This window comes from Aethalodelphis obliquidens, unplaced genomic scaffold, assembly GCF_003676395.1.
Source record: "Aethalodelphis obliquidens isolate GAN/ISIS:26980383/991018 unplaced genomic scaffold, ASM367639v1 scaffold22, whole genome shotgun sequence".
Lineage (NCBI taxonomy): Eukaryota > Metazoa > Chordata > Mammalia > Artiodactyla > Delphinidae > Aethalodelphis > Aethalodelphis obliquidens.
Genome location: NW_020837966.1, coordinates 18509323 through 18535555, shown reverse-complemented (window position 1 = coordinate 18535555; position 26233 = coordinate 18509323). Strand labels below are relative to the sequence as shown.

Genomic DNA, 26233 nt, shown 5'->3' with positions numbered 1-26233 from the left:
GACAGGAAGTAGAAAATTAGCTCTTTTGATCTGAAGGGAATTGTTATTACTCTAAACCTTGTTTGTTAGTCCCCAGACTAAATATACTTCAATTTCGGCGTCTCACTCAACCATCTATTAGAATAGAGAAAGAAACAGGCTCTGTCATTGTCCCCCACCTGTCATGGAAGAAGCATTTCAATAAATAAAATAGGTAAGTGTATATACATATGTGTGTATCGCTCTTGCTAGGCTGGCTTTTTTCAGATTCAGAAGTTGTTCTACTTTGCAAGAAAAGAAAATTACGTTTGCGACTGCCTTAAGGACAATTTGTATAACAGTAGGAGTAATTGCAGGGAAAATGGAAAGAGTGACTGGAGGTATTTACTCAGATGTTAGTGTAGGTGTGGAGGCCAAAAACTCAGTGTGGGAACAGTGGGCCGCTTTTCTTGGTATCGCAGTCTATTTGATGACCATCAAATTTCCCAGCTCTCTGGTTTTGTTTTTTCTGGATGGCATGTTTGATTATTTATCAGAAGGGGAAGGGAGTAGCTGAAGCAAATAAACATGTGACCAAGTTCTGTTTTGTTTTCCACTCAGAAAGCCGTGCCCTTTAACAGACATACAGAGAAGAGTAAATGCATTGTTTTATGATAAAAGGAAATTGCATGTGTCATTTTCTTTTTAAAGGCAACCAAGTTAACCCTTACGACTCAGGAGCCTCTTGGCCTCCTGAGCATTCGGCAGGCTTTCACTGAGAATTCATCTATTGCGGTGGATGGTTTTGTGGCACAGGGTTTCCAAGGTTTAGCTGGTCAGTAGTTTGGCTTTTCTAGATGCATTCCTTAGTTATGCCTGCCTCAGTAGCTCGACTTTTTTTTTTTTTTTTTTTTTTTTGTGGCACGCGGGCCTCTCACTGTTGTGGCCTCTCCCGCTGCAGAGCTCAGGCTCCGGATGCGCAGGCTCAGCGGCCATGGCTCACGGGCCCAGCCGCTCTGCGGCATGTGGGATCTGCCCGGACCGGGGCACGAACCCGTGTCCCCTGCATCGGCAGGTGGACTCTCAACCACTGCGCCACCAGGGAAGCCCCCAGTAGCTCTGCTTTTATGTTGTATGTGAGAGAGAGAGAGTGTGTGTGTGTGTGTGTGTGTGTGTGTGTGTGTGTGTTAAACAGTGATGCCATTGGATAAATCTGTAGCTCTTACAGCTGTGTTAAAGGCTATCTTCTGACTTTACATCGAAACATAAAGAGCTCAGTTAAAGGGAAATGTACCAGAGTTTCTGTGACCAGTGAGCAGCATGATTTATCCGTGTCCAGCTGTTGCTTCTCTCTTTGAACGTGTCAGGCAGGTGGTGTCCTGCAAAGAGACGCCTTGTAGGTCTCCGAGACACCCTCAAAAACATCTTCACGTCTTTATTCTTATGTCGTGTATATAATGACCTGCAGGAGTGTTGGTTATCTCAGGTCAGGTCCTCCAGAGACCTAGGGAAAGGCTCAAATCTACATGAAACGTAGACTTTTAAACAAGCAAACTAAACTTTAAGTTTTTTGCTTTCATTCTCCAGCGGGGTTTGCATCAGTGCGTGGAGATCCTTTATACATAGCCAAGCACTGACCTATGTGTACATGCTCTCACGGGCACGGTTTTTAATAACTAAAGCACGATTTTGGTCAGGGGCTGCCTCATGTATACACACCCTGCACAAATGATGGGCGTGATCCTAGCACAGTGCCTCACCCGGTCACATCAAGCCCTATAAGTCACAGCTGAAAATCTGTTTCATTGCCTATACTGTCTTGGAATGTGCATAGGAAATATGCACACAGAGGGATTCCCTCTCCATTGACTATATAAGGGAACAATGCAGCCGACACTCAAACACAGCGCAGCCTCCATCAGGATTGCCCCGCATGTGTGTCCCTGGGAGGTGGCTTCGTCCTGGGGAGGACAACCATAGCAGCAGTAGCCTTTCCGCCGTCTCTTTTTATCATTTGGGTGACTCTCCAAAAGGCCCTTGGGTTGGATCGTCACACTTTGTACCTATACACAGCCCTTTGTGCAAATCAAAGTGCCTGACTCATGCTAACTCGTTAATACTTGGAACATGCTTGGAACACAGGTGGGCTGTGATGATGATCCCACTTTTGAGGTGGTAAAGTGTCCTGTTGTTAAAATAGTTTATATTTCCGGGTGTGTCTGTATTTCATGGTCAGGCACGAGCTGGAAGGGGTATGATCTAGATGCCCTGAGAAGCGTTTTTCCTGTGACATACTCAGCCCTGACCACAGGCAGTCTCATGAGAAAGTATTTTACCATGAAGAAACTGGGCTGGAAAACGCATCTAGTGCGTGGAGTTGATGGAGATGCAAGGGAGGAGCCGGTGAAGAGATCATGCTTACTTTTAATCTCTTCAGCGTCGAAGTTAGGAGATTTTTTTTTTTTTTTTAAGATACAGCCTGGGCTAAAATTTTGATTTTTGTTTTGTTTCACGTTAACTCAATATGATGTTGGCAATTTAACTTCCACAAAAATCAAGTTAGTTGGTTCTTTGCAGAGACGTTGCTCATTGGCAGTGCAAAGTGAGAAGTTACTCGTGGTTGTGGGCTTTGGGGCAAAAGAATCGAAACATTCTGTTAACCCTCAGTGTTACCACGTGATTCTTAAATTCTTGTGTGTCTTGCGCTCCTTCCTATGGTTACTACTTACAGAGTAAGAATTAGTCACATGCCATTTGCAGTTTTAAGTCTCATGTTAAAACCTTTTCCGGAAGTCTCTAGAATAGGGTGCGGGTAGAATTTGGGTTATTTGGTTCCCAGCACTGTTTGTTGGTTGGAAGCTGAACGTAGAAATTAGGTTTGAAAAGTCTCCGTTCAAAATGGGTTTTTAATTTCAAAAAAAAAAAAAAAAAAAGGGATTTTCAAAAGCGTGTAATTAATGATTCCAGTTTTGCTGCAGAAAAGTAGTTTATGTAAGCATGCCCCCACGTGTTGCCAGGGTGTCATGCGTAGATGAGGATATTACACTTGACTTTTTATTTTTCTAATTCATTTATGTGTTTTTCATATCTTATAAAATGAGTAATCATTTTTAAGTGCTTTTTTTAAATTGAAGTATAGTTGATTTACAATGTTGTGTTCGTTTCAGGTGTACAGCACAATCCTTTTTCAAATTCATCTCCATTGTAGGTTATTTCGAGATATTGACTACAGTTCCCTGTGCTCTACAGCAGGTCCTTGTTGTTTATCTATTTTATATATAGTAATGTGTATCTGTTAATCCCAAACTCCGGATTTTTCCCTCCCACCACTTCCCCTTTGGTAACCATAAGTCTGTTTTCTATGTCTGTGAGTCTGTTTCTGTTTTGTAAATAAGTTAATTGGTATCATTTTTAAAAATGCCACATTTAAGTGCTATCATATGATATTTATCTTTATCTGACTTATTTCAGAAGCACTTATTCATTGTGAGGCCCTAGGCTATGCATATTATATGTATTAATTATGATATAGGGACTGTTATTTTCTCGCATTCTTACTGATGAAGAAATGGACGCAAGGAGAGGTTAAGTAACTTGTCCAAGGTCACACAGCTCGCAGGTGGTGGAGCTGGGGTTCAGATCCAGGCAGAATGACTGGTGGGCACTTCACCACCATGTATGCTGCTTCTGTAGAAATACATTAATGTTTTATGAAGTAAGCCTCTCTTTCTTTGGAAGTGTTATGCTTCTCCTAAGGTCAGTAATTCCCCCAAATTCCCAGGGAATCCCTATTTCTTCATGCCTGGAGACTCAAGATCCCCCTTATGCTAAACGGCAGTGACCAGAAGCTCCAAAGATCGTTGTCACCCGACGAGCACAACTCTGGGAACACTGTTGTCCATCTGATGAACACAGTTTCGTTTTCAACCCGCCTTTTAAGAAAATGTTTCTAATTCCTTGACCAGAGTGATCAAATCTTCAGAAAGTTCACTGCCAAGTACCTTTGAGTGTGGCTTGGACTAACTGATTATATTCTTCTAGACATCTCTACATTCTTCTCTAAAGATCTATCATGTCTAGCAAGTCGTTCTGGTTCCATGTGAATGCAGGAATTCCAAAGCCATGGATTTGCGGGTTAGTGGCCATTTTGGGTTGTGTCATTCTTGAAGTACAAGGGCAGGGATTCTAAGCCAGACTGTGTGACCTTTGGCATATTCGGTAAACTTTCTGTTTACGTAAAACAATTTAGAACCAAGCCAGATATGCAGTTGGCATTCAGTAAGTGTTGGCCATCATTTCTTCGTCATGACCTGGCAGCTGTATCGTCGGTACCTTCATCTCCCCCCAGGCTTGTCCTTTGGCTTCCAGCCAGCCATTCCCTCTGTATTATTCTACGAGTCAGGGCAAGGCATAGGTTAGGGTTTGGTGAGGGTCAGAAGGAACCATATTTGCTCAAGTGCCTTTGCCAGCGGAAGGATACAGGCCTCTCAGTTGCAAGTCATCTGTGTGACCATGGGTAAATCACATCGGCCCTCTTGTCCTCAGTTCGCTTTTCATACGATGAATATTGTCTGCCTTAGATTCCTCTGGGCTCAATAGAGGATGCTGTGGTTTTCTCAGTGTCTTTCTAAAGAGGATAGCCAGTGGTTTGAGATCACTGGGGAAGAGGAATCTTTGTTTCCCACAAAATATATCTTCTTACATATGGGGCAGTGTACTAAGAACTGGTTTCCATTAAATAAGTAGTTGTCATGTACAGGTACTGTGCTAAGAATTATGCGTATCTCACATAATCTTTAGAATTTAACCTTTCTGTTCCTGTGTTTCCATCTATGTTAGCTGGGTATAATGATGCCTCAAACGATTGTGAAAATTAGTTGAGATTGTGTGTCTATACTGTTTAGTACTTGTCAGGCAATAAACACAAAATTGCAACTTTTATTATTATCTTCCTCATCCCCAGTGGCCAGGAACCAGAACAGTTTTAAGAATACATTTAATTGAAAATGCAAATCAAAGCCACAGTGAGATGTCACTTCACACCTATTAGAATGGCTCTTATCAAAACGACAAGAAATAACAAGTGTTGGTGCGGATATGGAGAACAGGGAACCCTTGTGCACTGCTGGAGGGAATGTAAATTGGTGCAGCCACTATGGAAAACAGTATGGAGGTTCCTCAGAAAATTAAAAATAGGACTATCATATGATCCAGCAGTTCCACTTTGGGGTATATATCCAAAGGAAATGAAATCACTCTCTGGAAAAGATATCTGCACCCCCATGTTCATTGCAGCATTATGTACAGTAGCCAAGGTATGGAACAAACCCAAAGTGTCCATCGATGGATGAATGAGTAAAGAAAATGTGATGTACATACACACACACACACACAGGAATATTACCCATAAAAAGAAGGAAATCCTGCCATTTTTAGCAACACAGGTAGACCTTAAGAACATTCTGCTAAGTAAAATAAGTCAGACAGAGAAAGACAAATACCATATAATCTCACTTGTATGTGGAATCTAACATGATCAAACTCATAAAAACAAAGAACAGATGGGTGGTTGCCAGAGGTGGGGAATTGGGGAAGTGGGTGAAGCTTGTCAAAAGCTACAAAGATCAGTAAGTTTTGGGGATGTCATGTACAGCACGGTGACTTAAGTTAATAACACTGTATTGTGTATTTGAAAGTTGCTAAGAGAGTAGATCTTAAAAGTTCTCATCACAAGAAAAAAATTGAAACTGCGTGAGGTGATGGATGTTAGCTAAACTTGTGCTAATCATTTCTATATACATGTAATCATATATATATGTAATCGTTTATATATATATAATCATGCTGCACACTTAGAACTATTAGAGTGTTACATGTTAATTACATCTCAATAAAAGTGAGGGGGGAAAAGCATTCAGAGCAAAAAAATTTCATACAGTTACTTAACACCCACCCCCCCACCACTCAAACAAGAAGCAAGCAACTATAGTAGAATGTGAGAATCTGCAGTGGATTGAAAAAACAGGGGTCAGAAATCCTGCTGGACCTGAAAGCCATGTCTGGTGGGTGGAAAGAGACAGGTCGAACTTAGCCAAAGGTGGAGCAGAGACACAGGTGTCCCGGCGTGTGCACTGTGGCTGGACTTCAGTTAAACTGTGAGAAGAAATCTGTGCTCTCTCAGCTCAGCCACTCCATTGTTTGCCTTATGAAACGCTCTTCTTGCAAAGGTCCGACCTTGGCTCAGTTGAACCATGGAACAGGGGACTTGTCCCTACTGGGACGTGAAGAAAGGATCAAAATCAGGGGATGATGGTGACAGCATCAGTATCCCCAGAGAAGATGGATGAATCTGGATAGATAATTATGAGGGAGATTCAGAGATAGCTGGGCTGGTTCATTTCTTCCTGTCTGCCTGCCATCACAGCAATAGAAACACAGGGTGTTACAGGGATTCCCAAGCAACCCTGGTGCCTTGGGCCCCAAGGGAAGGACTCTGCTGCTTGAAGGAACTGGGTTGAGTTTTTAGGAAGAGGTAGAATTTATTAACTTTCAAAGATATCGTTTATTTTTTAACTTTATTGAGATAGGTTTTCATAAAGAAATGGTATCTATATTAAGGTGTACAACTTGATGTTTTCATGTATATATATATATATGCATTGTGAAAAGATCACCACAGTCAAACTCAATAACTCATCCACCACCTCTACATAGTGACCCTTTTGTGTGTATGGTGAGAAGATTGAAGCTGTATCTTCTTAGAAAATTTCTAGCGTACAATACAGTATTATTAAGCGTAGTCACCATGCTGTACATTAGATCCCCAGAACTTATTCATCTCTCACAGCAGAAGGTTTGTGCCCTTTGGCCAATATCTCCCCATTTCCCCTCCCCCCAGCCCCTGGCAACCACCATTCTACTCTCTGCTTCTTTGAATTCAACTCTTTTAGATTCCATGTGTGTAAGTCAGGTCATGCAGTATTTGTCTGGGAAGGGTAGTGTTTAAATGGAGAAGATACTTGGATGCCATGTAAATGTGGGCAGAGAACGTGAAGAAGGGAATTACAGATGTGACTGTGACTCCAAGAGTCCTGGGAATAGGAAGATCTGGTTGAAAAAAAAAAAAGCAAGTCTTTAGCGTGGGCGAAGAGGACAGATGAGTTAGGAAGTGTGGTACCGTGACGAGGCCCTTCCCTTCATCCTGAAGGCATCGGGACGCACGTTCATTCATGCATTTTTGGCTCTGTAGGACTGCATGTCCCTTTGCCAGAACTACCCTTGGCCATATTTGGTCTAATCACTGACCTTGGTAGAATGTGAGTATCACGTTTTCAGGAGACAACGTTTGTTTTTGTATTTCTGTCCTAACCGCTCACTAGACTTGTGACCTTGGGCAAGTCACCAAACCTCACCATCTTAGTTTTTCCACTTTAAATTGGTAATCATAAACCCTTCCCCTACTTCCCTTAGAAATGTTTGGGAACGAAGAATAAAAGAAAAAGTATAAAGCAAGTAACTGGCATAATGCCTGGCACATAGTAAGCAATTCATTACGTTGTTTTTATTTTAGTATTCTAAATGCGGGGAGTTATGACCCTCCACTTGCCCCTGTGTTTCTAGATGTGCCTCATTTCTTAAGTTCTCGTACAGGTATATTCTTCGCTCTTTGCAATAACTGCCTTGCGAAGTGTAGATTATTGGAAAATATTTGGATTTTTTTTTTCTATCTAGACTAACTTTGGCCAAGAGTGAGTAGTTCCAAACTTGAGATTCTTAGTCATATTTGGGTCTCCCCCTCTTCTCTTTTCTATTTCTTTCTTTTGTCTTTTATCTCAGCTGGACTTGGTTCTCACTCTTGCTGCTTTGCCCAAAATTCAGCGAAGGAAAGGAAGGTAATTTGTGAAGTGAAGCCTTCTAAGGGTTTATTTCCTGTGAGGGCATCTCGAACCCTGTTAGGGCTTGTATCACAAGAAGAAAAGCGGATACAGCCTCATTTGCCTGAGCAGAAACTTAAGTACAGTGTTACGAGCAGAATCACAGAAAATTCTTCCTTATTTTGAGCATGATTCCAGCCCGATTCTTTGGCAGCGTTCAAAGCCTCACTGCAGGGTATGAAAAGATAAGCATCTGGATTATTCATAATGAGAGTTACCGGGCTGCACCCTCCTAAAAGGCAATTGCAGAAAACGGCAGGTTAATACAGTGAGTTAACAGATCCCTTGGATTCATTTAGTCTCGCATTTGACCCCCCCCCCCGCCCCGTTTTCTACTTTGGGAACTTGGAGGAGGACTGGGCCAGGTTACTTATTCACTTTTGGGTACAGTCTGGTCCTTCCTGAACGGGCGGAAGCGGGTTTGACGCAGCATCCCGCTGAACGTTTTAGATACTGTCTAATAAAGCCGACTTCTGTTTTACTAGATGGCAGTGCTGATCTTGCCTCCAGTCACGGTACCCCAGGCTGAGGGCTTGTCAACTCTCATGAGCTAGACAGGCTCAGGCCTGGGCAGTGCTTGAATGGAATCCTTCCAAACACAACTCAGGTACCGGAGACTCGGTGGTGGTGATTCAGCGTCTGGCACTGGCTCCCGCCAGGAGCAGCCAGCCGGGGCCTCAGCAAGGTGCTTGGGGGGCCCTATGTTAATAGGTGTTTGGAGTAGGAGCGTGATGGTGGGGCTTTTCTTTCCTCCTCTTACAAGAGACTTCAAACAGACTTTCTGCCTGTTTGTAGCCATTGCACTTATTTCAGCTGATTTTGCAAGAGGATCACAGATACCCTTTTCCTCTTGGCTTGTGAAAGTTCCTAACTTTGACCTTCTTTGGCAGGAGGCATCTTCTGGGCGCCTTACAAATGAAAAAGGTTATTCATAACTGCAAGTGAATATAGGGTTTGCGGACCCTTTTTCTGCTTCCCAGCTTTCCTTTGGGGGTGGGGCTTATAGTACAACACCTCCTCCTGTCTGCAGCCTTCAGGTATTATTTCTGTGTCCAAGTCTCCTGTAGTAGGTGCATGAGATGGTGTTTGAACCCTGCAGCACTAATGCTGGTGAATCATGACATGGTGCGAGAACACGGTTGCATAACTCTGTTCTCCTTCATCCCAGCTCTTCTAAAAATAAAAAATAAAAAAATTAAATGTTTAAAAAAGAAGGAAATGGCATTTGCCACCTTTTCTCCCAAGCAAATATGCTCTAATGGATTTGCCTACACACACACTGACACACACACACGCACTCACTCACTCTCACACACACGCACGCACACACGCACACACGCACACACACGCACTCACTCACTCACTCACTCACACTCCCAACCTACCTGTACTCATGTCTTTGCATTATTTGTTAGATTTTAAAGCAAAGAATATATGACTATTAAACGTCATAGCATCCTCTGTGTAGCTTAAGGAACATGAAATCTTGTCAGTAAAGATTTGGGAAACGTGGCATTGGAAGTACATCTAGAGGATGGAGGTTCAAGCTGGTGTGGGACAGTAAAGAAATTGCAGTGGTCCCGGTTGGGGAGGGAACGCTGGGTGTTGGCCTCATCTTTCTCCACCCAGAGAAAGATGGACAGGTGGAGGTGACACTGCTCATGGCCCTGTCTTCTTCTTCAGTTAGGACAGCGATGACGATAGGGAACTTTGACTTTTCCATTTCCTGTCCCTTTTGCTTTTAACTTGAACACATAGTTTTGGAGAGTCGTAGGAGTGAGATGGTCTCTGCTCCAGTTTTTCACCACGTCTATCCAGCTGTTGTCTCATAAACTCACTTGCAGAGGCTGTGCAACATTTGGAGAAAGCCATGCCCTCTCTAAATATCGGCTGGAATGCCCTCAAAGTGTAGGACACTTTACAGAGCTGTCAGAACTCTTGAGGATGGGTGATGCTCCGTAGAACCTTTCTCTTCTGGGTCACTGGTTCAAATCCGCTGTCCCAAATGATCTAAGGCATTGCTGTCGGCCCCGCCTACTTTTGGGGGGTGGAGTCAAGTGAATCAACTACCAATGAATGCTCAGAGTCTACACCCTTATTTGCAGTATCACAGATTAGACCAAACAGTGACTGGTGCAAAGAGACAATTAAAGGCTCTCTGATGATTTTTTTGTTGGTTGTTGTTGCCCTCTGTGTATTAAAGTTCTGATAAAGTAGGTTTTTGTTTGTTGTTTGCTTATGTCACCAGTAACATGACTTGAGGGTCTGCTATAGTGCTATCTTTCATTGGGTATCTAATAGTTACACAATCGTTAGAATTGGAATCTTTCCTTGGGCATCTAATATTTTCATATTCATAATCACTGAAATCCCTCTGTGAGATCAGCTCACTTTTCCATTCTCCTGTGATAACCAAGTGCTCTAGTTGTAAATTATATACATATACACATATATATGTATGTGTGTGTGTATATACATATATATTTTTGTTTGTTTGTTTGCATTCTTTTTTTTTTTTTTTTTTGCGGTATGCGGGCCTCTCACTGCTGTGGCCTCTCCCGTTGCGGAGCACAGGCTCCGGACGTGCAGGCTCAGCGGCCATGGCTCACGGGCCCAGCCGCTCCGCGGCATACGGGATCTTCCCGGACCAGGGCACGAACCCGTGTCCCCTGCATCGGCAGGCGGACTCTCAACCACTGCGCCACCAGGGAAGCCCTTTTTTTGCATTCTTGTTGGAGAATTCACTGCCTTGGAATGTTGTTGGTTCTGTGCAAATGCTTCTAGTTCTGTCAGCCACCGTCATTTCTTTTCTTAAGGTAACCCCCAAACCTGCTTTTCATCCTGCACTGGAATGCTTACCATGTCCAAAGCAAGGGGGTGATGGAGTTTCCCTGCATACTTATTTCTGGGTCTTGCTCCAGAGCAGTTGTCAGATTGGGTTCCATGAGGAGCACTCGTGTTTAGATGGTAGCTAGTTGCTGGAGTTGAACCAAGATAGCAAATTAGCATAGGGGGAAAAGGTGCTCTGGAGGGACTTGAGGTGTCTGTAGAGGTTGAGAAATAGAGGAGAGAACATGTCTTCTTTCCTACTAAGCTTCCCATGCAGCTTTTTATTGCTGGCTTTTCCTTCCACCCTCATCTACGCAGTGACTGTTGATTAGCCTGTGAAATTATCTGAGAAACAGGTTTGATCTTGCGGGGTGCGGAGAGTCTAGGAAAAGAAACTAGAGGAAGGGTGGCTGACTCAGAGCTGCCTTTGAAGCTGGAAATGGGACAGCTTCTCGGGGCAGACAGGAAGTCAGCAGCCCCTCTCCACTGGCCAATAGGGAACGTCGAAAACCTCGCACTAGAATGAGATGCACTCTGAACTGCTATAAATGACCTGTGGGAAGAAGAAACATGCGTTCAGCATTCGCAAGTAGTTTGAAATGGTTTCAGATAGAGGAGTATGTGGATGTATTTTGTGTTCCTGTCCCAGTTCCTTCTTAGAAAATCAAAAATGAGTTTGAGCCTTAAGAATAGCTAATTAGTAACATCCTTGCATCTTAGCTCCACTAAAATTATTCTGGCCAAATGATTGAAAGCTCTGTTTATATAAAATTGTGTCCGGTGGAATCTTATGAGACTCTCAGAATACAGATAGCAGCCTAAGACAAGCTGGCGAAACTTTTCTTGTAAAGGGCTAGATAGGAAATATTTTAGGCATTTCAGTCTCTGTCACAGGTACTTAACTCTGCTTTGTGGCCTAAAAGCAGCCAGGTGGTATGGAAGCAAATGAAGGTGACTGTGTTCCAATAAAACTTTATTTGTGGACGCTGAAACTTACATTCCATGTAATTTTCATGTCACAAAATATTTTTTTGTTGTTCTCCCAACTGTTTAAATAAGTAACAACCATTCTTATCTCATGGGCTGGACAAAAACAGGTGGTGGGCTGGATTTGGTCCCTGGGCTAAAGTTTGCTGACCCTTGACCTAAAATGCTGCAGTGCCTCATATTTTTGGAAGACCTCCATGTATCAGTACTGACCTCAGGTACTGATCTCATCACCAAGTGTGTTATGTAAAAAAAAATTGTCTGTTTTCTCCTACCGGTTGCTTTCTGTTTGTGTGCATGTTTACTCAAACCATATTTTATGTAAACACATTGGTGTTTCTTAAAATATGGTAAACGTGTTTTTTGAACATTGGCTACCTTGATGAACATGCTAAACATAGCACACCTCATAGGATGCCTCACGCCCCAAATATAAGCACCTGCCGTGAACTTGAGATGTAAATAGCTCGAAAGTTACAAACATGCTGATGTAAAATGTAATTTGTAAATAACAGATGGCACCTATTTACAAGGAATGGGAGGCACTGCTGAGAATGAAGTCATCTGGAACCAAAAGAATGGAAGATGTGTCAAAACTGTCCAGGTCCCCAGTCACCATGAAACTAACTAGCATGCTGCCAAACTAGCAACCCAGCGCCAGTCCCCCTGACCTTCTGAGTGCCCAGCCTGGGCTGGGGTCTGTGGCGTGCTGACCACAAGGAGACTTCAGCCCCTTGGGCAGATCGGGGCATAGATAGCAGCCAAGGCAGAGAGGGAGGCAGTGTATGCCTTGGCTCCTGTTAGCTCACAGGGCCATTGATTTCGTCTGTTGAAGGACAATAAATGGGATTGTGTGCAACTGAGCCGTAAGTGCCTGGTTTTATCACTCGCCTTCGCACTGACATCTTCGAACTGCATCTTTACTGTAACTCCAGCCTAGCAGTCAAGTACAGCACCGCGTTATCCAGGGCCAGGCAATTGTCACATCTGTTCTAAAGGAAGTGTTGACTCAACCCAGCCCAGGAAACCACCACCAAGAGTAAAAGGTCTCCAGAGATTGGATGGAACCTTTTAAGTTATTTACACAAGCAGTTGGCCTGGAACTTGAGTCACAGTTGATCCTTGCTTCTTACAAGGGAAATTCTTTTATTTATTCATATTCTCTCTCCCTCCCTCCCCCTCCCTCCCCCTTTCTCTTCCTCTCCCTCTCTCTTTCTCTCTCTTTCTCTCTCTCCCTCTCTCTTTCTCTCTCTTTCTCTCTCTCTCTCTCTCTCACACACACACACACACACACAATATCTACTTGAATCTTATTATTCTTTAGCTGCTGAAGGATCTACTTGTATCTTCAAACAGGATATCTTAAGGGACCTTGCTCCAATCATGATTAAGAAACTGTTATAAAAATAAGAGAAGTCTGTCCTCACTCCTTAGTCGTGTTGGGACACATCTCTGAGGTTCAGGCAGTGGAATCGGAGATGAGAGACATGAATCCGGTTTTTATGATTTTGATGCATGGAACAGGTAAAAATGGCTATCAAGTCAGCATGTATAGGAAACAAAGTGGACCTAGGTCCCTGGTGCAGTTCCCAAAGGGGATCCCATCAGTCATTACAAATCTTTTACTGACCAGCAGTGAATATGACGAAAAGCAGGTTTGACTCACATGGTAGATGCCTTGAGGGGTGGGATAGGGAGGGTCAGAGGGAGACGCAAGAGGGCGGAGATATGGGGATATATGTATATGTATAGCTGATGCACTTTGTTATAAAGCAGAAACTAACACACCATTGTAAAGCAATTATACTCTAATAAAGATGTTTTTTTAAAAAAGGGATTTGTATTATAACGTCATATACATAGTGTTGTGCACTAAGGGTCTGTTTCTCTTCTTTTTTCGTGATGATTTAAAATCTAGTTTACAGTGATTTAAATATCATGGGAATCAGAAAAGCAAATGCCCTTTAGTGATTGATTTCACAGCACTTTATAAGTTCTAATAAATTAGGTTTTAAAATTCTGGCTGAGACCTTAGTTGATTTTTCAGAAGGTGGGGAAGTGTTAGTATGGACCAACTTTGTTCTCATACTCATGATTAGGCCAGGGAATTATTATGGAATAATTCATAACAATTCATATCAAGATGAATAATTCTTTTTAAATATTTTTTTTTAAGATTTATTTATTTATTTGGCTGTGCCAGGTCTTAGTTGCGACATGCCGAACTCTTAGTTGCAGCATGCAGGATCTATCTAGCTCCCTGACCGGGGATCGAACCCGCGTCCCCTGCGTTGGGAGCGTGGAGTCTTATCCACTGCGCCGAGGGGAGTCCCCCAAGATGAATATATTCTTTGCACTAGGGTTATCTCTCCATCCCAAATATTTGAAGTTATTTTACCTGTTTGCATTCATTTTGAGGGTGAAATTTGGAGGCCAGTTTATACATCTTCATCATCTGTTCTCTCTTCAGTAGTTTGACTAAAATTTCCCTTGCGTTCATACAAGTTCCTAAACCTTTTCTGCCCTGTGCTTCTACCTTTAATTATCTTCTTTGGTGTGGCTTTGTCTGAAATGCTGTGAAAGGGCTGGAGTTTGTTCCACGATTATGTAATTTGATTTCCCCCATGTTGGGTCTGAAAAAGATGTTACACACATAAACGACTTTTTTTCCCTCAGCCCAGCAGAAAAAATTGCAAGGATTCCAGTAGCTAATTTTGAAATGTATAGAGCCAGCTTAGTAAACATTTGTTGCAAACTTAAATTTGAGTCCTCTACTTTATTTTGCTGAAGTGTGTTTGTGAGAACTTGCTCATAGAAGAATAGGTTTGTGTGTATGTACATTTTTTTAAAGGACACTTATTAGTAAGTCTTTTGCTTAAATGAGGAGCTCACTGTATAGATTCTCGGAGACTTGAGTACCTGAAAGTTGAGTCCCTGTTCTCCAGGTATTTCGTGAAACGTGGTAAATTATTTCAACAAAGGTTTGTGACCCTGCGGAGTTGCCGCTACTCTGATCTCCTTTGCTTGCACTGTTTTGGTCTTGAATGTGCCTAACTTTTCTCCTCTTCCCCACCGTATCTTTCTCTGCACGATCTTTTCGTTGTCATCTACAGACCTTCCGTCTGCCTTTCCAACCAGCAGCCAGACCCTTCTTGGCTCATCAGTCTGTGACTCTGGGAGCTCTGAAGGTAGCACTTAAAATATATAACAGTTCCCTTTCCTACATTAAAAAGCCATAAAACCTTCATGGAAAATAGCTAAGAGGACGTATACAGTAGGAGGAGAGGCTCTTTGCTCCTGCAGGCACCTTGCAACGGGACTATTTTTCTTATATGATATAAATGAAATCTTCACTCTGCCCACTTTTACACCTACGCATGTACTGAGCGTCTCCAAGGAGACAAGGAAACCCGGAGTCCAGTGATGGTGGTGAATCCTCCTCGGAGACAGCAGGCTGGAGTCTCAGGCAACTCTCCCAGGCGTCTTGGCTTCCAGATGCCCCTCTCAGACAGCCTCTCTTCTCAAGGCTCTTGCAGGCAGGCTTTCTCGAACACGCCTCTCCCTTCCCAGATGAAATAGCCTGTCCGTTCCATCTGAAGGGCTGGTCGTGGTGAGTTCAGTAGACAGAAGGCTACTGAAGGGCTAAGAAGGGTGGGTGCAGTAGGGAGGTGAGATCGGAGGGGTCCATCTTTCCCAAGATCTTTTCTTGGTCACCCGTTTCTTTATCTGTGCGTATGTTTCATTTCCTCCCTCTGGACCTCTTAGGCACGAAGCCACCACACAACCTTACATAGCGTCTTAAACATATTCTTTGTGCCAACGGTACAGTCATGAGCTCGGTTTAGTTAAATTGTCCTTTGAGGAGAAGTACTCCTCTTGCTGATGCAACATTTTTAGGCATCTTTTCGTGAACAGTAGCCCCCTTGACCACTCTCATTGCCCTTCCCCTGAGTTTGCTGCACGGGAAACCCCGTACCATCTTGCCTTTCCCCACTGCACCGTGTCACTCTAACTTTTCCTAGAACTATAAACACTGTTTTCTTATGTAAATGACATCTGTTCCTCTTGGAGGAACACACTACCATCATTAGCCCATTTTTCACACTTTCTAAGATTATAGTGTCAGGTCTTTTCGATACTTTGACCCCGTCTCTGTGTGAACCTTCTTTCAGGCACAAATAATGAGTGATCATGTAGCAATGATTATTGATGTGATCCCCAGTAAATCTTGTTTTGTCTCTAAACTCCAGGCGCATCATTTAATGAGCCTTCTCAACATCTTGTCCATATGTACATTTTTGGTTCTCAGCTGAATTGATTCAAATAATCTAACTTCTCGTGTGATTTTCCAGCACAATGTCTGCAGATTTCAGTGTTCCGTTGCCAATCCTGCTGTCCTCTTTGGAAAGGTGGGGCTAGCAGTTATTCCTGTTAAGTCCTCTGTCCCTGAATGACTGCATGAGGATTTATTGATGACATACTTTTTTATTTGAGCGTTCAAAAGAGATTGGTCAGTCATTGGTCAGTGTTCTGCCTTTGGAGGAGTCTCGTTTTCTCCTTTGGTTTTATCTCCAGTCGATAGCACCTCCCCAGTTTCTAGCTTTAAATAAAAACCAGCCCATGGTGTAAGCTCAGAAGGACCCATGTGTGTTTGACACAGTCAGTTTTATTCACAAGCGTGTAAGGTACCCTTTGAGTGGACTTAGGGGTCAGGTTGGCCAAGAGTTTTTCGTTCGTAGTCCATCAAGGTCACCCTGTTTTGATCTTCCTTCACAAATAACTTCACCCACAGTGTGGTCCACCACTTAGCTTTTCCTCTTTATTTGGACTCAAATGAGGTAAAAGTGTTACTTTCAACTCGAGTTGCCTAGCTCCCACGAGAAGAATCGGAGGAGTATGAAGGTACCTTTGAAAGGAGCCCTTCATTGTCTCCGAAGTTTCTGGCTTTGCCCACGTTCCTCCTGGCCTCTCTCTGCCCTCCTTCCTCAAAGTCCCAATCATTCATACTCTGCCTTTCATGTCAGATTTATGGTAGGAATCAAGTGTCTGCTCAGATGGACTGCTATGCCTGAGGAGCTGTGGATGGAATTGGCTAACTCTAAGAAAATGTAAACACATTCTGGAAAGTTTTCCAACTTAGACTGGTGGGAAGTTTGGTTTGCTGTTTCTTTTGCCCGGAAATGGAAAAGTCAAGATCTCATCCTCATGTGTCCTTCCTAGAATACTTTTTTGCGAAGGAGGCCCTGAACCTGTGTAGTAACACAAACGTTTTCCTTCCATTTTTCCTTCCAGGCGCTTCAAGTGGCAAGACAGCTTCTTCTCCAGCAGCAACAGCAGCAAGTTAGTGGATTAAAGTCTCCCAAGAGGAATGACAAACAACCAGCCCTTCAGGTAGCAAGTCTTTTTTTTTTCTTCTTTCTTTTCCTTTAAGTTGATGATACACTTTGGGACAGCTGATAAGCCATTCAGAAGTGGATTGTGTTGAGAATTGCAAATCCCGTAAGGAAATCTTCTGCAAAAAAGTTCATTTTTCTGTTTAACACTAGAACATGACATTTGGGGGGAAAATGTCTGTTCAACCAACATTTTTGTTGTTGGGAGTAAACAAATCTAATGAGACAATTTAATCGGAGGCTGAGGAGTTGTTGCCATGGGTTGCTTATTAGGCAGTGTGGCTAACCAATGAGGGAAAGTCCATAGTACTCACATATGTCACTCATTCTCTCGTGATCTGTCTGGAAATGGGACACACACACACACGCACGCGCGCGCGCGCACACACACACACACACACACACGTTACTTTAGTGCAGTGGTTTTCAGCCGGAGTGCTTTTACCCCTCAAGGACAGTGGGCAGTGTCTGGAGACATTTTCGGTTCTCACAACTTCGGGGGGATGGGTGCTACTGGCATCTAGTAGAGGGAGACCGGGGAGGCTGCTAACATCCTACAATGCACAGGAAAGTATCCCACAAGAGAGAATTATTCAACCCAAAATGTCAATACTGTCAGGAACGTATTGGGATTAAGGACGATACAGTATTTTTAATACACCTAGGAATGAATGTAATACCTACTCCATTATTCACTGGCTGTTTTCCAAATATTTCTGAATCATTAATAAAGATTGGCAAGCATTTTTTATGTAAATATACTCCAAAAGACTGTTTTAGCAGCTTCTCATTTCAGGCACGTTGAGGGCAGGGGTTAGCGGAGTGGAAGGAGTGAGTTCATAAAAATCTACTTTGAATCTTTGACTTGGAGTAGGAAATTGTCATAGACATTTTAAAGAAACTTGACATGGAGTATCCCATGCTCCCATCCAGGACAGGGAGGGCACTTGCAGGTACCAAGTGGCTCAACTACTTTCACAGCTAAGGGTGGGCATCCCCCCAAATGGGAAGCAAAGATGAGTTTCCCACGCTGGGCATTCTGGAGAGGAGTTTGTAAGTGGGAGCTGGTGGGTATAACTTGATGCCGATTAAGATGATCACAAGGTCAACCGAAATTCTAGCTTGGGTTGACTTAGATCAGAGAGAACCAGTATACCAGCACCCAAATTATCCTACAAAGATCAGACTGACCTTGGGCCACACCTTCTGGTGCTTCTACTCTGCTTGGAAATTGTCACCATCTAGAGGAAGTTCAGCATGATAGTAGTAGCACTTCACTGGCAGAGTTGAATGACAATGTGCCTTGTTTACCAACACTTCCAAAAGCATTTTATTTGGTCAGCCACCACCAACCCATATGCCTTTTCATGTGTGTGAATGCTGGGGACATTTTTAATGAGGTCCAGTGCCACTGAGGTCCCATGTCAGGTGCTGTAAGCAGTGCTTTGTTGTGCAGATGTCTTAAGAACAGCTCTGGAGGATGAAATATGACTGTGTTGACCTTTCAGCTGTGAGCTTATTTGTCAGGATTCAAATAAGTTGAAAGGATCAAACTGAACAGTTTCCGTAGTCAGACTGGGAATTGTGCTTCAGAGGTCAGCAGCGGAGGCCACATTGCAGATTCCAGAACATAGCCAATTGTTGGTACATATTAAAGTACCGGGGCATCTCCTGCAGACAGAGACACAATTAAAATTCTAATTTATTAATGTATACAGGGAGCTAGCCCAGCCTGTCATTCAGTGATTCAAATGACTGTCCATTCTTTTTGCCTCCCCCTTGGAGCTCTCACAGCCTTAAAAATACTATGAGTCCTCTTGAATTTATCAGACCTCGAATGCGTTGGAAAAATAACAATATATTATTCGGGGACAGAATCTCACATATCGTAGTGCTTTGGTTAGAGAGAATTTTCAAAAAGGACACACATACATGGTCTAACGAACTGCTCTTCAGTATTGAATATCATTTGTAATCTTTTAGACTAGACTTATTTTCTAGATGCTTTGTAAAAAACATAGGGTGGGCTTCCCTGGTGGCGCCGTGGTTGAGAGTCTGCCTGCCGATGCAGGGGACACGGGTTCGTGCCCCGGTCCGGGAGGATCCCACATGCCGCGGAGCAACTGGGCCCGTGAGCCATGGCCGCTGAGCCTGCGCGTCCGGGGCCTGTGCTCCGCAGCAAGAGGGGCCGCAACAGTGAGAGGCCCGCGCGCTGCGATAAAGAGTGGCCCCCGCTTGCCACAACTAGAGAAAGCCCTCGCACAGAAACGAAGGCCCAACACAGCCAAAAATAAAAAGATAAATAAATAAATAAATAAATAGAAATACAGTAAGCCCATTACATGTTAACACAGATAGCATATTAAAAAAAAAAAAAACTTTAAAAAACATAGGGCATTTTTAGGTAACTTCTTTTCCAAGGTGAGTGAAGTTCCTTTAGGGCTAAATATACGAAGTCAAGTTTTAGGGGATTTCCTTTGGAGGGCGCTGCTGCTTCTTGCCCGTTAGAAGTCTTTTAGCCCCCAGGAGAGTATGATACAGAGGGCTTTGTTTTTCTTGGGAAGGGACAGCGTCAAAACCAGCCTAACGCATTCTGCGGAGCGCTTCAGTCTGTATGAAAAGTGTGGGACAAGGGGGCCATCCTGGATGCTGGTTTTGCTAAAGAAGATGTTTTGAGTCCTTTCCTGTCCCCTCAGTGGGAGAGTTGACAAGCAAAGAATTTAGACCAGTCTTAAGAGTTGATGCCGGGGTTGGGTGGAGGGGAGAGTTGGTTGACTTGTGTGTGTGTGTGTGCGTGTGTGTGTCTGTACGTACGTGTGTACACACATGCAAGTGCATCATAGACTGTTGTCTCCTCAGCTGCCTGGTAGGGTCATGCAAATTCACTAAGTTTTATTGGGTTGGCAGACCTTCCACAAACAGAGAGGAAAAATTAACTAACCTAGGCCACATGGCATATTACCTTGTTATAAAAATACTTAGGTAGACGTGGTGATTCGTGGAAGGAATAACCTTCACATTTAAATCTATCTTGTCGAGCCATGTCTTTGCTGGGGCATCTCAGCCAGAGCGGCTCTGACATGAAAGGGAAATCCTACAGCAAATCTTAACAGTGTTCATCTCTGATCTCCTTACCCTTCTACACCGAGAGACCTATTTTAGCAAATTTCAGATCTTCCGCATAGAGGAAGGCTTGACAGGGAAGAAGGATTTGATCTGCTGATAGCTTGAGGAAAAAAAAAAAAAAGAAAGAAACCCAAATCCCCAAATATACTGTGACTCATATTTTAAGCAAATCTCACACTTCCCTGCTTTATGTTTGGCAGTGCTCTCCAGTTTCAGAGGCTGATGATACAAACAAAAGAAAATGGAAAGTTAGAGGAGGCTATAAGTGGTTACTCGACAGAGATCATAAAATGTAGTCAAACATCACCAATTTGGACTAATTTCAGCGAAATGAGAGTAAATAAGTGAGACATGACGCTCTTTGCAGATACACATACTGAACTAAATCCGAACTGGTCGCGTTCTTGGGTGACACTGTAGTTTATGGTGAAGGCATGTATTGGGTACAGATATTGCTTCTGAAGTTCTTGAAAAATATCCTACTTAGTAACCTAAATAGCTCCTTACTTGGTCTATTAATTTGCTTTGCAAATTTTTTTATGAATGGTACAAGTGAAAATTGGAAATTGGCCCCGTCATAAATTCAGCCTCAGAAGGATCTGAATTAATTAAATGCAACTCAGTGAACGTTTCTAGAACAGCCACAGCTTGCAGGGCATCAGGCTGCTGTTCAGAGATGTAAAAATGCCTAGGAGACAGGACCCTGCCTGCAGGATGCTTGAGCTGTGAAAGAATTAACCAGGTTTTGCCACAGAAAGAAAATTATATGTGAGTAAAAATAGTAGGCTTCCTTTTATAAATATTTATATACTTCTGAAGATTGCTAAAACAAGTGAAATAAATGCTTCACAGTGCAGGTGCGCTCATAACCTCGAAAATGTGTAACTTTCCCGGCTGAAGATTAATTTGTGAGCAATTTTATTGATCACATTTTGGGACTTTGACCACCGTTTCTGGGTAGTCATTCATTTGGGTTCTCTAAGCATTTTAGTTGTTGGCACAAGGACATAAACTGGAAGGAAATCAAATGACACATTTTCTCCTAAGAAAGTAAAAGTACATGTGTACTCTGGCAGCATTCAAGTTAAGAAAGAAAGTAAACCTTGTGTGTTGCTTACCGAGGAGAGCTGACCACCATTTCAGGCCGTGTAGAAGGAATTTGAACTTGAAAGCAGTCATCTGATACTTTTCTCTCCTGTCCCATCCCCTCCTTCCAAGGTTATCTCTTGTGCAAGCCCCTCACACAGGGGGCCGTTTCACTGGAAGGAGGGCTGGTGGAATTCACTGGAAGGGTCTGCCTTTTCATCCGGTTGGAAGCTCAGGATGGTAATGAGGACTCGTGCTTTAAGTGGAGGAAGTTAAAATGCAAGATTCAGCAGGTGTTTTTTTCCACATTTTTATTTGCAGTTATATAAAACGTGCTTTAGGCAGCATTTTGCTTGGCATTAATGCCACATATAATCTTAGTACCTCGTATCATTTCCACGTTATTCACTGAGGAATAAACTGGTAAGAGGAAACCTTTAAAGGAAACTGATTTTGTGGTGGATAGTGAAATGGAATGGTTTGGAAATACCCTTAAAAGATATCCCTATGCACTGAATTAGTAAAGTTCATAATAGCTCAGGAGAGGGAGGCAGATTTTTTTTTTTTTTTGATGTTTGCAGTTAACATTGTCTAGAATTTGCATCCCTGGCATGAGATTGATATGAAGTGTTGAAATTTTGGTACCTTTTAAGATTTCGTTGTTATCACACAAGTTTGGAGAATCCCCAAACCCTCAAAAATAAGTCTGGATAAGAAACGATAAAATAGAAATGATGTTTTAAAATGGTTATCAAGTCTTTCCGATTATGCGCACCATTAAAAATATGATAGAAGCAGGATCCCCTCCTAGAAAAACGCACACGCACACAGAATTTTGCATCAAGGGTTTCATGAAGCTCAAGAAGTCCGTCTGTTTGCCCAGGTTCAATACTGTTGCTGGAAAAAAAATTTTTTTCCAAAATAATGTGTTTCGTCCTTGCCACCAGAGTCTTCATGTGAGTCGTGATATGACGAGTTCCCTCATTTTTGCTTTTCAACTTCAGCTGTATATAAGGTGATCCTGTGTCTGCCCAGGACAGCCTTAGTCTATGCCTGTTGACTGAGTGTAGTTATTAATAACTCTCACTCTTAAAAGTATCCCAGTTTAGACATTTAATTATATGGTCACTTTGCTTACACGCATCTGAACATCAAAATGCAAATGTGATGCCGCTATTTGAAGTGTAAGCATGTGTTTGTCAGCACGTGCTTATGTCCCTATCTGCAAAGATAGTTCAGGTTTATGGACCAGCCCCATGGCTACTCTGTGGTGTAGAACTATCATGAACCATTCTGTGGATGAGGAAAAGTGAAACTTCCGAGAGGTTAAGTGACTTGCTACAGAGCACACAGGCAGTGACGACTGGTTGCTGGAAACATCCAGCGACAACCAGGCTGGAAAGCCAGGTGTTCTAAGACCACCGAAAACCAGTGTGTTATCAGGAAGTTAATTATTGCTTCTCCTTCAACGTGTATTTACTCAGCATCTACTGAGTGCCATGTTTTCCATCAATAAGCAAATTATTGTATTTTTCATAGCGTTAGCAAAACTAAAGCCCAACCAACAGAAACCAATTTCCACTGTAAATATCTGGATTTCAATTAAGAGGAATAAGATCTGCATAATTATCCTAATTGTCGCTGTGTGTGTGTGTGTGTGTGTGTGTGTGTGTGTGTGTATCACAGCAGTGAACAAGGGCAAAGAAAACGTTATTTCTTATTCTCTAGGCTGAAATGCTCCTGTGAGCTTCCATGTGCTGGAACATGGAAATAGTATGTTATAATCATTGTTGGGGCTAGGAGGTTGGGAGGAACAGGGGGAAAAAAAACATACTTGACTGGTCAAAAATGTGTAAATTGCTGACAAAATGACACATGTAATTAAGAGTGCTCCTACATTTTACCTTGTGGTTTACACCTCCAGTGTTGAAAAAGAGAGCAACTCCCACCTTGCTAATTACCATTATCACTGAAATGCTAGGGTTGGAGTCATTAGTTCCATGTGCATTTAATTAGAGGAAGGCTGAAATTGGATTTAACTTATTACTTTTTCATGGATCACTTTCTTGTCATCACTTCAAATTGGATTGCAGCCCCAGGTAACTAATTATGAGAGCCACAAGATCAAGAGTGAAAAAAAAGGTAATTAGGAATAACACTGTCGGACCCTTGCTGGTCTTCCACTTGTGCTTCGGGAAAAGGGGAGGAAAAAAAAAAAAAAAAAACAGTCCAAGCTGTATTTGGTAGTATTACAGATTAGGGAGTTAGAAGTGTGTACAGTTGCTGAGCATCATGGAAGTCTGCCACCACCCAGAGTGGTTTCTCTGATAGACAACTGAGTTGAATATGTCAAGTCGATGTGGTTCCACCATCATATCCCTCATACCTCGATTAAACTTGTAAAAGCAACAGATTGCTTGTAGGTATGAGGCATCTCAACAACTGTGTCGTCTGAGGGCCTCACATCCATGATTACAACAAAGCTGTCAAGATGCCTCTGAGCCAAAGTAGGGAATATTTTAAGTACAGGGAGTGAGAATTGAATGAACGTATTAACGTTCCAGAAACATCATTCATATCTGACAGGAAGACATATCAGTCGGCACAACAGTAAGGTTTAGGGTTTATATATCGGGAATGTTCGTCAGAGTTTCCAGCCGACCATTTACTTTGCTTCTGGTTTGTTCCCCACCCCGCCCCAATGTTGTGGAGGGGCTTGCTGACGTTCTGTTTCTCCTTCCGCCCCCGTCGAAAATACTTTAAAACAAATGATATTGTTTCCATGTGCAGAGCAGAATTCAGAACTGCAAGCAATCAATTTTATTGACATCGTCTGAAAAAAATGTTGATGACAGTTGGAGGATGTGAAAGGATTGGATTTTTAAAGTTGCCAGTGCTAAGTGTGGCAAAAAAAAAAAAAGAAAGAAAGAAAAAAAAAAGAAATGTAATCTCATTAAAAAAAAAAAAAATCCTGTAAGTTAGACTCTCCTAAGAAGGGCTTCTTCTTTGGTAGACGGTGATAGCATGATGAGAAGTCTTGCTATCAAGCCTGTTGGTTGCCTTGACCGGGGAAAGAAGCTTCCCAGAGAAGTGAATCACCAAGCAAAGATGGCTAGAGTTTTCTTAAGTTGTTTAAAATTTGTTTTAATGTTCTGTTAATGTAAGCAAATAATCATGATTCAGTCTTGGGTGACTTTCAAACCTGGGTAAGTGAGGCTTGCTCATTATTTTCCAAGGAGTCTAGGGAAGTGTAGACCGTGATGTGCCCACCCAACAGAGGCCAGACCATGAATATTCCCGAAGTGAGAAAATACTCTTCCTGGAATTATGAGTCCTTTTCCTGTGTGAACCTTCTAAGCAAAATCTCAAGACCCAAAATAGTAATCATCAAGCCTAATGCAGAAAATTAAAGGTTTTTTTTTCGTGGAACATCTTAAGTTGATTTAGAATTTTTGTACACAATATTCGTCTGTGGTTGAAAGGGGCCATGCCGAGGTCAAGTGATGTAGTGTTTTCCATTTTTCCATATGAGCCTCACAGTGTGTGATAAAAGCAAACTCCTTTATTTTGTAAGTCTGCAGGAATTTCTGATGAAGTGCAGAGGTCACGTTCCCTGACAATTTGAGTAGCCAGCATTTTTTAACTACTGTTTTTTTCTTCCTTTTTTGTGTGCCTTTTCTTCCCTCCCCCCACCTCACCAGAAACCATGGCACTTTTCTGACACATGCACAGTGAAGTCCTCCAATCTGAAACTCATTAGCACACAGCATTGGACCCTGTCCAGTGGTTAGAAAATTTCCTGAAGCCTAGAATAACAGCATTTGGTGCAAGCACCAAGGACCAGAAGTGACAATGGGGGTAGTCGAGCTCGCCTGGCGCCCTGCCCAGTCGGGAAAGCCAGCTGACCATGCAACCCAGTGAGACAGAGGTCGTGCACATGGGATGGGCTAGAAAAGTTTGGTCCTTAGAGAAGCATGCTTCTGAAATCACAGGGCAATATCTTTTTTCCCTACACTTATTATTTGAGTTGGGGTGGAGGTATTTATCAGCATTAGCTGCAGGAACATGAAAGCAAGCAATTAGAGAAATTGGATGAAAACCAATTGCTACAAGGTAATATTTTTGACTTCTGTCACTCTTGGGTATTGCAGCACCTATGGATTTCATTCATTCAGACTTTGTTCACTGAACCTCACTATATCCAGGTAACAGGACCTAGATGGAACCCTTGCCCTAACATTAGAAAAAGTGGTCACCGTGGTTCAGGATACTTTAGGCCAGGTTTTCAAACAGGAAACTGAGTCCCAGAAATATAACTAATAATATTAAAAAGTAAACACTTAAATTGTACTTTCTAGGAACCAGGTACTGTACAATAACCGGATGAGGGTAAATTCTATTATTATTCCCGTTTTGCAGGTGAAGAAAGTGGGGCATAGAGAAATTAACTCGCTCAGGGCCAAACCATTGACAAGTGGCAGAGCTGGGATTCCAGCCCAAACAGTCCAGCTCAGGAATCTGTGCTCTTATCCATTACATTCTGCCTCTTCTCCCTGAGCTGCCACCTGGGCCTCACAAACAGGGACAGAGGATGGAATGGAATCAGAGTTGCTGATGCCGAATGCTTGTCACTAACCACTAGACCACACCGTCTCCTAATTTGGACATATGTACGGGCATATTTGAAAAATAGTGCTTGCGCTTGAAATATGCACTTTCTAAAGGGAAATGACGCTTGGGAAAGAGAAGAAAGACGGGTATTACTCAAAGCTTGCAGACAACTCTGCAAGTAATTGTCTAAAGGCAGCCGCTGAAATTGAGAAGCAGTTTGGAAAATGTACAGTTTGGGAAATTTGTGTACCGATGTAATTACGGTAGTTGTGAGTTGATGTCATGCCTAGTAACTGTTTTTGTATTGCT

At 42.6% G+C, this 26233-nt stretch overlaps 1 protein-coding gene across 6 annotated transcripts in view; it reads left to right on the top strand.

Moving 5' to 3' along the window:
• The window catches only part of FOXP1 (forkhead box P1), a 597337-nt gene that overhangs the window by 430116 nt on the left and 140988 nt on the right, over nucleotides 1-26233 (top strand). For all 6 annotated transcript variants that reach the window (XM_027121390.1, XM_027121389.1, XM_027121386.1 and 3 more), the window contains one exon: nucleotides 17001-17099. In XM_027121390.1, the coding sequence (XP_026977191.1) occupies nucleotides 17001-17099 (99 nt within the window). The remainder of the gene's footprint in view (nucleotides 1-17000; nucleotides 17100-26233) is intronic.